This window comes from Stegodyphus dumicola, chromosome 7 (genome assembly GCF_044657685.1).
Source record: "Stegodyphus dumicola isolate Sdum_Otavi_A_Nest chromosome 7, ASM4465768v1".
In the NCBI taxonomy this organism is placed as follows: domain Eukaryota; kingdom Metazoa; phylum Arthropoda; class Arachnida; order Araneae; family Eresidae; genus Stegodyphus; species Stegodyphus dumicola.
This window is the reverse complement of record NC_140774.1, coordinates 28,563,291-28,577,728: the sequence shown is the minus strand read 5'-3', so window position 1 is coordinate 28,577,728 and position 14,438 is coordinate 28,563,291. Positions and strand designations below refer to the sequence as shown.

Sequence of the window (14,438 nt, the reverse complement as noted above, 5' to 3'; positions counted from 1 at the left end):
CAATAGATGTTTTTCATTCTCGGAACATTTCCTCCGTTACGATCTCCTTAGTTCAGTTCAAACAGAATACTGTACAATGAAAAATGTTTGTTTCTGTGCTTTGTATCAAAATTTGTCAAATGAATTTAAAGAAACCTTTTTTTTTTTTTTTTCATGAGATCATAATTTTCTTCATCCAGTGTTCTTCATTTCTTATTCACTTCTATAGAATACACATCTTATTTTTCCTCACGCAAAACAAGGAGTATTTGAGAACCTTGAAAGAACGCTGTATAGTATAGAGCCTTGGACCATCTTAATCGGAACCTGGCCCCGAATGACGTGAAGCTTATTTCTGTAATTTATTTTTGGCTTACTGTAACCTTTCCTACTCCACCTGAATTGTAATTATCTTTTTAAAATGTCTAGATCATATATATATACAGTCAAAAGTCTTTAATCCGGACGTCCATAATCCGGAATGATCAATAATCCGGACCTCAAAGCTACAAACATTCTGCGCATGCGTCAACGCATGCACATAATACCTTTACGCATGCGCATAATACGTTTATGCATGCGCGTTAAATGTATAACGGACGGTATAAGCTAAGATAAAATTATATAATTATCTATTTCAGTTATCTAATTATCTGTTTCAGATTGCGTTGTTCCTTAATCTTCTATTTGAATCCGGCTTATTATTTTTTGCAGACAGTTAGAGCAATTTTATAAAAGTAAGCTTGAACTTTCGATTATGTCAAAAAGAATTTCCGATTCTGGAGCTACCAAAGGATCTACAAAGCGAAAGCATGTTTCGATATCCATCAAACAAAAAGTGGAATTGCAGCAAAAATTGGATAAAGGCATATTTTTTGATTCTCTAACAATTCCGAAATCTGTTTATCAATTTCACGCTTCTCTGCGGGGTGGGGGGGAAACATACATCGCGGCGCGCAATCAACTAGAAGTTGATCTGTCAACACTATCCTTATCTTCAGGGCAGATGTTTTTATTTTATTCCGCTTATACTTCCTTACTATGTAATGTAGTATTTCATCTCGATGTACTCCGTCTTTGATATGATTTAAATCAAATTCCTAGTCATAATAAATATCACGAATACACATCAAATAGTTTTCTGGTTGCAATTTTCTAATTTCGACTATGCGTAATGTATGCTTTACGCATGCGCGCGTTGAAAGAAATGTTTAATAAAGTAAACAAATAAATATCAAGCTTTTTTTTTTTTTTAAGTAAATTTTGATACCCTTTAGATCATAAATCTTTATTTCATAAATTACGGTTTCATATTTTTAGTTTTATAATTTCTGCATGCCATCTTACCAGATTTAAACTGATGTTCTATAATCCGGAAAAACCGATAATCCGGAATCGCCAAAGTCCCGACGAATCCGGATTAAAGACTTTTGACTGTATCTGATAGTAGTAATATACGCCTGATTTTGAATAGCAATGTCGTATTTTTGAATTAATTTCTCAAACAATACTTTAAGCCAAATTTTCAGCTGTCCAAATTTTTATTGCATAATTGTGTGAATTCGTCGTTCTTTAATTTCTTGTACAGCAACTGTAAAATAAAACTGGTATACTTCGACCCTAGAAGTCCTCAAACATTACAACTTTTAGACCGGATTTAGCATGCCTTCTGGAATATTTTGAACCATGCCAGAAAAGTTTATTTTACGCTTTGTTAGATAATTCACGATACTGATAAACATTATCGAAAATTATCAAAATTCATGAGTGACCTCTCCTTTAATATTTTCAATATTTTCTTCTTGAGCATAAATGTGAAAACTTTTAATGGGGTCTCTTAATTAGAAGACAATCGCTATTTTTATGAAATTTTATGTAAATTAATAGTACATAATAATTTATGTTATTCATTATTTACGCAAATATTTGTATAATTAGTGACAATATTTTATTAGGAAATTATAATCATCTCTGCTTAATCATTTTGTAACATAGTGAATTTCGAATTCATGTGCTAAAGAGCAGTTTATATGCTAAGGATGCCTTTTGCTCCCTTTTATTTAGACGTTGTAATTTATTCACATACCTACTTAATTCCACACAACGGGAAACAAAATCATGAATAATGCCATAATAAAACTGCAGAAGGAAATTCTACAGCATTTTTTTCAAGCAAAAAAACTTTTAAATTGAAGACTGCAGAAAAATAGCATCAGTCTATTCATTCAGTCTTTGAGAAACAGGCAGTGGTAGTTCCAGAACCAAATCTCTCGTTTCCAGTAATTACGATGCCGGAGACCCTAGACTCAACACTGCCTATTACAGGTGGTCAATGAAATTTTGTATTACCTTTTCTGCAACTAATGCAGTACACCGTGACACAACCTCCGTATTAGATGGGAGGGCTGTCAATGCCTACAGCAAAAACCCCAAAGAGGGTTTAGAATAAATTCATTTGCTATGCTATGGGGACCTCAATCCCGCAACGCAGATTCTAAAAATTCTCTCTTTAGTCCCCAAGGCTGAATCGGGCCACCGGGCGCTCGTCCTTCGCTTCGAGTTTCGAGACCACCAAGGAGGGAGGCAGAAACTATAGACAACGTGTTTCTGAAAGTCGAGCTAGCCCACTCGGAAGGCCTAAGCCACGACCATCTAGGACAGCAGTAACTGCCCTTTCTGGCCGTGCGAATTGGGCCCGTGTTATTGTATTATACCCTCACATCTGCTACTGTCATAGTAAGAGCACTACGCCAGAGTACGCAACCCCGGGGGGATTATTACAGTTGAGAAAAACGAAACTTTTCCGAAATTAAATCAGAGCCGTTTGCTCACCACACTGAATCAGTTCATTTTTATGGCTCATTGCTCACTAACAATAAGATTTATGAACAAGATCGGGAATTGAATCTAGAACGGCGAGCGAGGATGGAGCAAACAGCGAAAAGAGTTGAGCAAGCAGTGAGATTGGAAGAATCAACTGAACAGAACCGCTAGCTCCTTGCATTGATTACTTTTAATGGTAGTTCTGAAATATCTTGAAACTTCTTTTCAACGCAGAACTAACAATAAGATTTTAGAATTTAAAAAAAAAAAAAAAAAATCAAAAGTTGCGAATGATAAAAATTTTAACAAGAGGGTTAAAACATATTCGCATATTAAAATACAATTTATCATTATGTTCAAACATCAAAATAACAGATGAGAATTACACTGGTAAAGGCATGGCGAAAATTGGGAGGGACACTACGGAAATTTGGAGAAGGTATGTAGTATGCTACATGAAAGGTTGTTACTTCCTCATCTAGAAAACTATGGAACGTTAAAATAATATTTAGCTCATACGTTTTGAAAAATTAGAAGAATCAGCATATTCATGACTGGAAAACATCTTAGTTTAAATCTATATACAATGGGCTCGAATTTTTACGGACCTCCAATTTATGAACTTTGATGTTGGCCATTGAAAAGATTATAGTTTTAATGATGGCATTTCTAACTACGAACTTCTTTTGAGAGTTTTCAAATTCACAAAATTTACTACATCAATTCATTGAATAACTCTTGGATCGTTTTTTAAATACGATTTTCCTCTTCTACTGCAGGAGTAGCAAAATATATTGGTGATTTGTTATCTTCCTAATATTGTTGGTGATCCACTACTATCACAGTAACAAACCAGCAGAAAGTATTTTGACAATTTAGCCAACTATAAGAAAAAAAATCTGATTAATTCCGTATAAAAATACGATTTGGTTAAATTGCCAAAAAAATTAAATCTGAAATGGTTTAGACAGAAAGGATTCGATCAAAAGAGCTCTTTTTTAAAGTTTAATGTTGTTTATCAGAAAAAGATTATCCATAGAGATGGCCCAGGTGGAATAACGAAACATTTTATACGATATTAGACTAATATGCATTTAGACTAATATGTGAACAATTAGATTAACATCTGTATATTTCAAAAGTGAAAAAATATGCAATGAAATTTTATAAAAATATGTACCCTTTTTACTTCCTTGTACGAAGTAAAAAGGAAATATTGTTATCGCGAAAAGTTTCAGACAGCACATTTGAACGAAAATATCCATTTTGACTGCTTTCAAATGCAATTTAACGATGTTTTTGCGTGATACCTGTACGTAAGGACAGAATAAAAGACTCTTTTCCTCCGAAAAAATTATAAAACTGCTTTAAAATGAATTCTGAAGAGAATTTTTCGTGGCGTCTGTACGAACGTATATACGTACGTACGTACGTACATATCTCGCATAACTGAAAAATGAATACCCTCAGAACGTTGAATTTTGTATATAGGACTACTATAACATGTAGATGTGCACCTTGTATTTTGGTTGCAATCGGCCTCGCCAAACGTATATAAATATATTTATAAATACATCCACTCTGTTACCCGGCTCAGTGATCTCAGTTTCTTTACTCGTATATGTTTGTAAATTGTACATTTTTTGCTTTAAAAATGACTGAATTATGTTGTTCTTATCTTCCGATGAAGGTTTTTATGCCTTTAGTAAATCTGTATGCAATATTTTTAGAATTATCAACAATTTAAAAGTTGTTTAAGTGCCGCTAAGCCTAATAATTTTTTTGATGGCGGCCATGGCTTGTTTACATTTGAAACAGCAGAGTAGTGGATTTGTTGCCAATCTAGAGAAACGTAGCTTCGCAACAACAAAGATAACGCCTTTATTGATTATTGCGAATTAAATCATGCTTAATCCTTTCTGGAATTTTTTCGAGGATGTAAGTGTTAAAGATTTACTTAATTTTTAATAATTTAGTTTTTAATAATTAGTAATTTAATTTTTAATAGTTAGTAATTTTTAATACAGATATTTTGAATTTTTATGTATTTTTACCTTGTCGCGAAGTGAGAACTGAATTAATTGAATGAGAAATATTCAATTGTCTGTGAAAAACTGTTTCTTTTTTGTTTTGTTTGTTTAATTTCTTTTATACATCGTTCTAGCTTTATTATAGTATTTGAATAGAACATGTGGCAACGATTAGATAATTCTTTAAATGATATAAATTTTGTGCATTCTGAGTTATAATATGAACAAAATATAATAATATTAAGTGAACCTAGCGCCAGAGTGTCGCTATGGTAAACAAATAGAGTGAATTTTAAAGAATGCATTTATTATATTGTGGTTTAAGCGCTGTCGGGGAAGTAGATTTAATTAAATCCAATAAGTTTAAACGAAGTGCAAGAAAAAATGCGTATAATTTAATATTCTGTACAAGAAAGTCAAGTGGTGTGCATATCAGATTTTTAAATTAGATATCATAAAATGAATCAAATGCATTTTTATTTAAATCACTCGGATTGAAAAGTAAAATATAATATTCTTAAGAACTGCATTTACTGCTTTTAAATAGCCTTAGCCTGTTAATTAATAACAAAAAAAGATTAAATGTGAAAGAATCAAATCTTACGTTTTTTAAAATGGTAACAGACACGAATTAAAAATTAAAGAACACAAAATTGCGCTTCGAGACTAATGTTCCTTTTGGGTTAAAAAAAAAAAACTAAGTTTTCCAAAGTATGATTTTTTACAATAATTAAGCGAAAATATCGATATAGAACTTTATAAAAACTACAAAGGTTTTACCAAAACGTATATATATATATATTGCATACCTTTCGAGTGTTCAAATTTAATGACATGCTGTTTTGAAAATATCAAAATATCATTATCAGTATTTGTAAATTTAAAAACTAGTTTGAAGTGGCGGAATTCGATGTATTTATTAAATCTCAGTTTAATTCATTAACTTTTTTAACTTTTTGGTGGGATATAATTTTTCATTATTGACTTTTCCCATAAAAATTTTATCGTCGATTACAGTAGAATTTGCATTTCTTTCCCCCCCTTTTTTTTTAATATTATATAGTAAAATTTTATGCCTGTGCATGGCTTCATTAAATAAGAGGACAGTCTTTAGAAATGCAACTAGACATGTCATTACAATAAATGCTATTAATTATTATTTGGCAGTGATGCTGGAATTTGTTAAAAAATAGTTTTGAAACCTTGCGGCCGCTTTGTATGCTTCAAAGTAGCCACTAATTGTTATTAATACAAGATAAACTACCAGAAACTTGCGTACGAAAGCTAAACGTTATTTTCTACAGAAAATAGCTTTCTCTTTTAAAAAGTTTATTGAAAATTATTTCTGTAAATGAATTTTTGCAAATTAACTGAAAATTGATACGGAAAATAAAGAATAAGCTTTAATTTTGACACAAAAAGCAAAACTGATTTAAGAACAGACGCTACACGAGCTCAAGTTGTACGGAAGAGGAGGAGTCTGTAGAAACATTAGGATTTTTTTTTTAAAGCAGACAAGATGAAAAATATGCAACACCTTCGCCGGGAATCGAACCAGGGACCCCTGGAATACCGGCCCAGCGTGAAGAACCACTACACCACGAAGGCACGCTAGGAAGGCGGGAGAAATACCCTACATACCTCCTTTTTAAAGTGTGACTGTGGTTTTTAGGGGACCCAATCGCCAAATCCTGGGTGTGGAGAATCCTCATCCACAGCCCTTTTAGTTCGGGCGCCACTGTAGAGACATTAGGATTTTTTTACAAGCAGGTAAGATGAAAAATATCCAACGACTTCGCCGGGAATCGAACCACGGACCTCTGCCCAGCGTGCAGAACCACTACACCACGAAGGCACGCCAGGAAGGCGGGAGAAATACCTTATAAGTCTATCAGAATATTGAGAACTGAGAGTAACATTGTTTATATATAATAACAATAAAAAATAAATAAGTAACAAAAACTTCGCCTGCATTGGCCAGACTCAGTTTTTTGCGTCAACAGTCGTCAAACAAAAGTTTTCGATCGGCTTTTAAACATAAAAAAATAATGCAATTTTTAATAACAGAAAATATAAATGGAGAAACGAATTAAGTTGTATGTTATTTCTTTCAAGAACGAATAAGCTTTATTTGTCTATTTTTGTTCTATAATTCTTATTAAGAAAAGCAGACTGATTGATAAAATTATAATTTCTGCGCTAGTTTTATACACATCGGAAGACCTCGAAGCGATAAATACTTGAAAATAAACTGAATCTTCGCCTGGAATTGGAAGTGGGTTTTTCGAAACATTGGATCATTATGCTAAATGCTGTATTACAAGAAAGATTTCGAATTCTTTACAACTTTCACACAAAAAAAAAAAAATAAATAAATAAATAAATGGTACTTTTCTGTTAATGGGATGTCACTTAGAGTCAAACATAAATGCTGGCGCAAAATCAACTAAATGGTGGAAAACCTAACAATACATAAATCTTCGTGAAAAGAATAGCTATTTTATAAATAATGAATACAATATATATAATATTTGTTTGAGTATGATGCCAAAGTTGTGCGCGATGACGAATTTGCGAAATTCTCTAATTTTTTAAGCGAATACCGATCGTCGTATACATGGGAAGAACGAAACTATTTTTTCCTCCATGTACACATTATACACATTACACATTAAGCGCTTATAAACATCATGTTTTCGCTTATAAACATAAAAAAACTGCACAAGTTCAGCATAGCGCATGCTCTTGGTACTGCGTATATTATACATAGGGTGCATAGGTATATTATACATAGGTATATTATACATAGGTATATTATACATAGCATTATACATAGGGTGTTTCAGCAATTTGGTTACAAATTTTCAAGAGAGATAGAATGCATCTGGACGATAGAAAATCACATAGCAATCCATGGTTGGAAACGCTTTCCTGGCGCGGTAGTGGCGACACAAAACACAAGAAACGAAGGACACGAACAGGGCGAGAAAATACGTTTATAATGCTTAGTACAGCAGAAATCAAGAAATGGAAACGAAAACCGACAACAACTGTCCTTAAAAGAAAGAATTAAATTTTACGACATCAAAATTACGATCTCGGACCGTGATGCAGGCCTCGCATCCTCTGTGCATGGATACCTGATGTTCTAAAAAATACCTGGCGTGTCGCGGACTTCCCCAGCAGCTACCACAATGCATGCAACAAGTTCCTGAGCACTATTAACGGTGGTTTCGTATACCAGTGTCTTGACGTACCCGCAGAAAATGTAATCAATGGAAGTGAAGTGCAGCGATCTTGCTGGCCAATGCACCGGACTACCCCTGACGATCCAATATTACGGATACGTTGCATTCATTTGGAGACGCACATCAAGTCTTTAATGTATGCAAAATTTTAACATTCCCCACATATTAGTTGCACTGAGTATAATAAACATGTTTTCTCACCCTGTTCATGTCCATCCTTTCTTGTATTTTGAGTCGTCAATACCGCGCCAGGAAAGAGTTTCCGACCATGCACTGCTTTGTGATTTTCCATCGTCTAGGCGTACTGTATCTTTTTTGAAAGTCTGTAACCGAATGGCTGAAACATCGTGTATATTACGATTACATGACGCGATATATAAGCAGCCTACCATATTTGGCGCCCATTTTGAGTTTGGCGAACAGAATATTACCAAAATTTTCATTATTATTCATCGTTAAATATGAAGAAAAGCTTCTTCCTCGGCCCTGTTATAAGATTCCAAATATCTCCCTCGAGCTGGGAACTTCTTTTGGTTGCCGCCATATCCACCATCTTTTAATCTGGGAACTAGGACTGGCGTGGGCACCATTCAGAAGAAGTGGCCTAATGGTTCGTGCGTTTTATTTTAGAAGTAATCATAATTTTTTAATTCCACAGAAAAAAGAGACGAAATTACTTACGTACAATCTCGCAGAATATTTTCTCATGCGCAATAAGTCATGAGATCAACATCGTGAGTAAATAATTTGCGCAAATAATTTACTTTAATGCAGATATTTGCGCAATCATTAAATTTAATGGTAAGTAAATATAATAGCTAATGGCAAATTTAAGCTTGTTTTTATAAAAAGATCATCTGCTTGTTAAATAAATAATGGTCATGATTTCCTGTTTTCAGTGACCGATGTTTTAATATCACAAATTCACAATGTTTTGATAACATCACAAATAAAATTCCATGATCCTTCACTACAGCTTACTAACGATAAGGGCTATTCTTCAGCTAACACATTCAAAACACGAAACACGTTCGTAGAATATCATTTGCTTGGCGTAAATAACAAACGAAAGTGTGTGGGGAGGTAGCAAAAACTGCATTTACCTTGCAGTTTAAAAATTTCGGATTATAAAGTAAGATCTCGAAGAAGAATTAATATCTTTTTAATTTAAATACACAAAATAATAAAAAGCATAGCAATATTCCGCTTCTTTTTTAAACAAAAATACCGTATTTACTCGTGTAATAGTCGCACCCCCGTTTTGAAGCAGAAAAAATCGTCAAAAGTGTACAATATTGTGCAGTAAATTTTCCTGTGTAATAGTCGCACCTAGATTTTCACAATGAAAAATTGGCAAAAAAAGTGCAACTATTACGCGAGTAAATACTGTAATATCTACTATTAACTAATTCGCAAAGCTCTGTTTTAACTGTGGAATAATATTAAAATCCAACTTGAAAAGTTTCAAATTTAAAATCTCCCTTGTTTATTTCTGCACTTCTTTCCTGAACGTAAAATGGCCCTGAAAATTACATTATCATTTGAATAAAACTAAATTATACACAGATGCTAAAATAATTAATAAACGAAATAAAGTCAAAAAAATCTGAAAAATATATCTTTAGAATTTTCGATACAGAATCTCGCGCGCTGGAGATAAAAATCTTTTCTTTCTGTACAACGTAGCCATGCCTCGCTTTGAAACCTTGAGTTTGTTAATCATAAATTCGTTAAAGTTTTACAAAATATGAAATCGATCATAAAACAAATTTCAAATTTGGACTTCTACATGCCCATATTCGCAGTAGGATTACGTCATTCAAAATTCGATGGCTCTATGTAGCGTTGTTTGCGAGAAATATACATACGTTTATGCAGATTTTTCATTATTTAATTTCTTCAAATATAATGCAGGACTCTAACATTTGGTGGCAACAGTTTGAAAAGTGAAACGGACATTTAAAGTGATTCAACGCAAAATGGCAAAACGAAAACAATAGTCCTTCAGGGACAAAGCTCCTTTTGGACTAAAAATATGAAAGGTTTTAGATTTTAAATTACGTCCAAAAGGACTTTTTTTAACGTTTTGTGTGTTACCTTTATTTATTAAATATCACGTTCTTTGCACTTAAACCATAAAATTCAGTTCAATACCAATGACGCAAAATAATTTTAAAATGAGCATATCTTTAGAATTTCAGATACACAGTTCCGCGCGCTGGAGATAAAAAGGTGGTCCCCCCCCCGTAGAGTGTTGCCATTGCTCGCTTTGAAATCCCTGAGTTTGTTAATCAAAAATTCGTGAAAGTTTTACAAAATATGAAATCGATAATAAAACAAATTCCAAATTTCAAATTTGGTCTTCCACATGCCCATATTCGTAGGAGGATTACGTCATTCAAAATTCGATGGCTATATGTACCGTTGTTTCATCACAATGCGAGAAATAGACATATATTTATGCAGATTTTTCATTATTTAATTTTTTCAAATATAATGCAGGACTCTAAGATTTGGTGTCAACTGTTTGAAAAGTGAAACGGACATTTATAGTAATTCAACGCAAAATCGCAAAACGAAAACATTTATTAGTCCTTCAGGGACAAAGCCCCTTTGGACTAATAAATCCATGAATTACAGAACGAAAAAATAAAATCAGAACTCGATACATGTAAGTAAAAGAGAAAAGAACAGTCAAAAGAATTTTTAAAAATGAAACAAAGTGTCACGTGTTTCCTAACTTCAGGAGATTGGTGCCACAATATAAATGGAACAGGAAAAATATGTTTCTCAGCTATATAATGGAAATTCGATATAATGTACAAATTCTCTTAATTTTGCACACAAATATAGCTAATTTAATAAAATACAAATTCAAAATTGAAATAAATACACTTTGCAAATTACGGGGGAAAGTTCTGAAACATAATTTTGCAATCGCGGCAGAGTGTGAAAGAGAGCAAAAAGTGAAAATTAAAACAAAATCATATCTTTAATAAATCGAAGAAATGTAAATAAATTGAACATAAGAGTTAAGATTGGAATTCAGCGCTGAGACTCAGATTTTTGACTTTATATGTATTTTTCTTACATATATATACAAAGTCCGTAATCGGGACAGTACAAAGTCCGTAATCCGGACTCGTCGGGACTTCGGCTATTCCGGATTAGGGTTTTTTCCGGATTATAGATCATCAATTTAAATCCGGTAAGATGGCATGCAGAAATTATACAATTAAAAATATGAAACCGTAATTTATGAAATAGAGAGCAATTATGATCTAAATGGTACCAAATTTTACAAAAAAAAAAAAAAAAAAAAAGCTTAATATTTATTTGTTTATTTTATTAAACATTTCTTTCAACGCGCGCATGTGTAAAGCATACAAAAAAAAAGTTTGTGGCTTTGAGGTCCGGATTATAGATCATTCCGGATAATGAACGTCCGGATTAGACTTTGTACTGTATATAGAAGCATTCACATTTACGACGCTTAAGATTTAAAACAAGAATTGGTGCAAAATGTTATTCAGAAGGCCAGATAAATTGATTTTTTTTTAAAAGAAAACAATTTGTTGTTGCATTCAGAAATGCACTTCTGTAATACGGAAAAGAAATTTGAGAACTCATAATCGTTGGTTGTCAACAACGTCTATTTATAACGTACACGATTTTTTCGAAACTAAAAACAATAACATCTCTACAAGATCTAACTTTAACTAGATTTAGCTTTTACGATACCTACATTACAAACCTTTTCGGAAATACCAGAAAAAAACTAAAGAGGTTTTTTTTTCACTTTTTACGGAAAAGAAATTGAGAAGTTAAAAACGTCATTCAGAGTTTATTTCAAGCAATACTTGTAGAAAAGTATGACTTTAACTGAAGGCTCAGATAAAATAATCACGCAAGTTCAAAATGAAGGAGAATTCAAGAAAAATGGCGAGATAAAAACATATCTGCTCATTTCTTTCTGTAGTTATTTGCCTACAGAAAAATTAATATTGTTCTTTCAGAGCTTCTTCTTCGTTATTAGTATCACATTACTTTATAATTAAATTTGCAGATAGATGAAGATGCAGAATCGAAATGTAGAAACTACATAAAAATGTTTTAAAAATTTAATAGCCTTTGTTTGAAAAAAATAAAAATATTAAATCAGATAATTAAGAGAGTATTAACTCTCAGACCGCGATCTTGATCAAGCAAATGAAATGGTATTCACATTTAGATATTCTCCATAAATTTATTAGCGGGAAGTATCCCACAGTTTCTTTAAGTGTTCAAAAAAAAAAAAAAAAAAAAAAAAAAAACCGGTGTGTACACCCCATGATTCCCTTGTACGGAATCTTAAATTATATGCATTTTTTCTTGCATTTCATTCAAACTTATTGGATTGAATTAAATCTACTTCGCCGACAGCACATAAACCACAATAGAATAAATGCATTCTTTAAAATTCACTCTAGTATCTGTTTACCACAGAGACACTCTGGCGCTAGATTCGCTTAACAGTATTATATTTCGTTCATATTATAACTCATAATGCACAAAATTTATATCATTTAAAGAATAGAATTATCTAATCGTTGCCACATGTTCTATTCAAATAGTATAATAAAGCTAGAATGACGTATAAAAAATTAAGCAAACAAAACAAAAAAGAAACAGTTTTTCACAGACGACTGAGTATTTCTCATTCAATTAATTCAGTTCTCAATTCGCGAGAAGGCAAAAATACATAAAAAACTCAAAATATCGATATTAAAAATTACGAAGTAAATCTTAAACAATTATTTCCTCGAAAAAATTCCAGAAAGGATTTAATTGGCAATAATAAATGAAGGCGTTATATTTGTTGTTGCGAAGCTAAGTTTCTCTAGATTGGCAGCAAATCCACACGACTCTGCTGTTTCAAATGTAAACAATCAATGGCCCGCCATCAAAAAAAAAAAAAAAAAAAAAGGCTTAGCGGCACTTAAACAAAATTGTTGATAATTCTAAAATTATTGCATACAGATTTACTAAAGGCATAAAAACCTTAACCGGAAGATAAAAACAACATAATTCAATCATTTTTAAAGCAAAAAAATGTACAATTTACAAACATATACGAGTAAAGAAACTGAGATCACTGAGCCGGTTTGGTGCGGCCGATTGCAACCAAAATACGAGGTGCACATCTACATGTTATAGCAATCCTATATACAAAATTTCAACGTTCCGAGGCTACTCGTTTTTGAGTTATGCGAGATACGTACGTACATACGTTCGTACAGACGCCACGAAAAATTCTCTTCAGAATTCATTTTAAAGCAGTTTTTTAATTTTTTTGGAGGGAAAAAGTCTTTTATTCTGACCTTACGTACAGATGTCACGCAAAAACATCGTTAAATTGCATTCGATAGCGGTCAAAATGGATATTTTCGTTGAAATATGCTGCCTGAAACTTTTCGCGATTACAATACTTCCTTTTTACTTCGTACAAGGAAGTAAAAACATTAGAAAATTTTGAACAATATGAAATCATTGATTAATTAACTGTTAGAATTATAAAGATGAAGTAGCCGTAAAAGTAATCATATGAGCAACATCAGCTTTGGAATTTGGCTGAATGCCAGTAAATACTTCATTCAACCCCTCCCCCCGGAAAAAAAAAAAAAAAAAAGACACATTGCGCTGAACAATAGCTTTCCCGTTAAAACAAACTTTGTAAATTGCTATTTAGATTCTAGTTAAAAATTTTGCACAAGACAGTTTTCTTAACTTTTCCTTCTTTGAAAAGTAATAATATGATGTTCACATTTGATAGCACAAACATTGCAAACACAAGCTATTGCAATGCTAATATCATTATAATAAATGCAACAAAGATTTTAAAAGTAAATGCAGTAGAATGGAGGGGGGGGGAACTTAATAGAATGAAATTACAAAAAATAAATAAATAAAATAAAATAAAAGAATACATAAAAATACAGCAATACTGAAGCTTAAAAAGAAACACGGAACAAACAGTATAAAATCTCTACTGATATCTTTATATTGAAAATATTCCAGTAGATTTTCCTTTCAAGAATTTACCTGCATCAAAATTGCAAAGCACAAAGAGTGAATGCAAAGGCGAGATACTGACTGCCCGTTATGTGAGTTTGCTTTTACCAGCCATGCATGAATGCTGTTTCAATCGAAAGTCGAAAGTCAAAAGCATTAAAACTTCACCGCCCGCTTTGATATATAGCAAACGATTTAATGTCCCTTTAACGAAAGGTTACACAAGATAAGTTGCAGAGAGTTCAGCAGCATTGTTTTTTTGTCCATATTCCGGAAGGTTTCACAAATCACTTCCCAAAACAAAGCG

The 14,438-nt window shown here is 32.5% G+C and overlaps 1 protein-coding gene across 4 annotated transcripts in view; it reads right to left on the bottom strand.

The window, feature by feature from the left end:
• Positions 1–14,438, bottom strand: part of LOC118185960 (prolyl 4-hydroxylase subunit alpha-1-like) — a 139,442-nt gene that overhangs the window by 86,171 nt on the left and 38,833 nt on the right. The window contains exon 1 of one of the 4 annotated variants that reach the window (XM_085820015.1): positions 14,162–14,312. The exons of the other annotated variants lie outside the window; for them this stretch is intronic. Coding sequence (XP_085676141.1) covers positions 14,162–14,167 — 6 coding nt within the window. The 5' untranslated portion in view covers positions 14,168–14,312. Of the gene's footprint in view, positions 1–14,161; positions 14,313–14,438 lie in introns of those variants that run through there. 4 annotated transcript variants of the gene reach the window in all.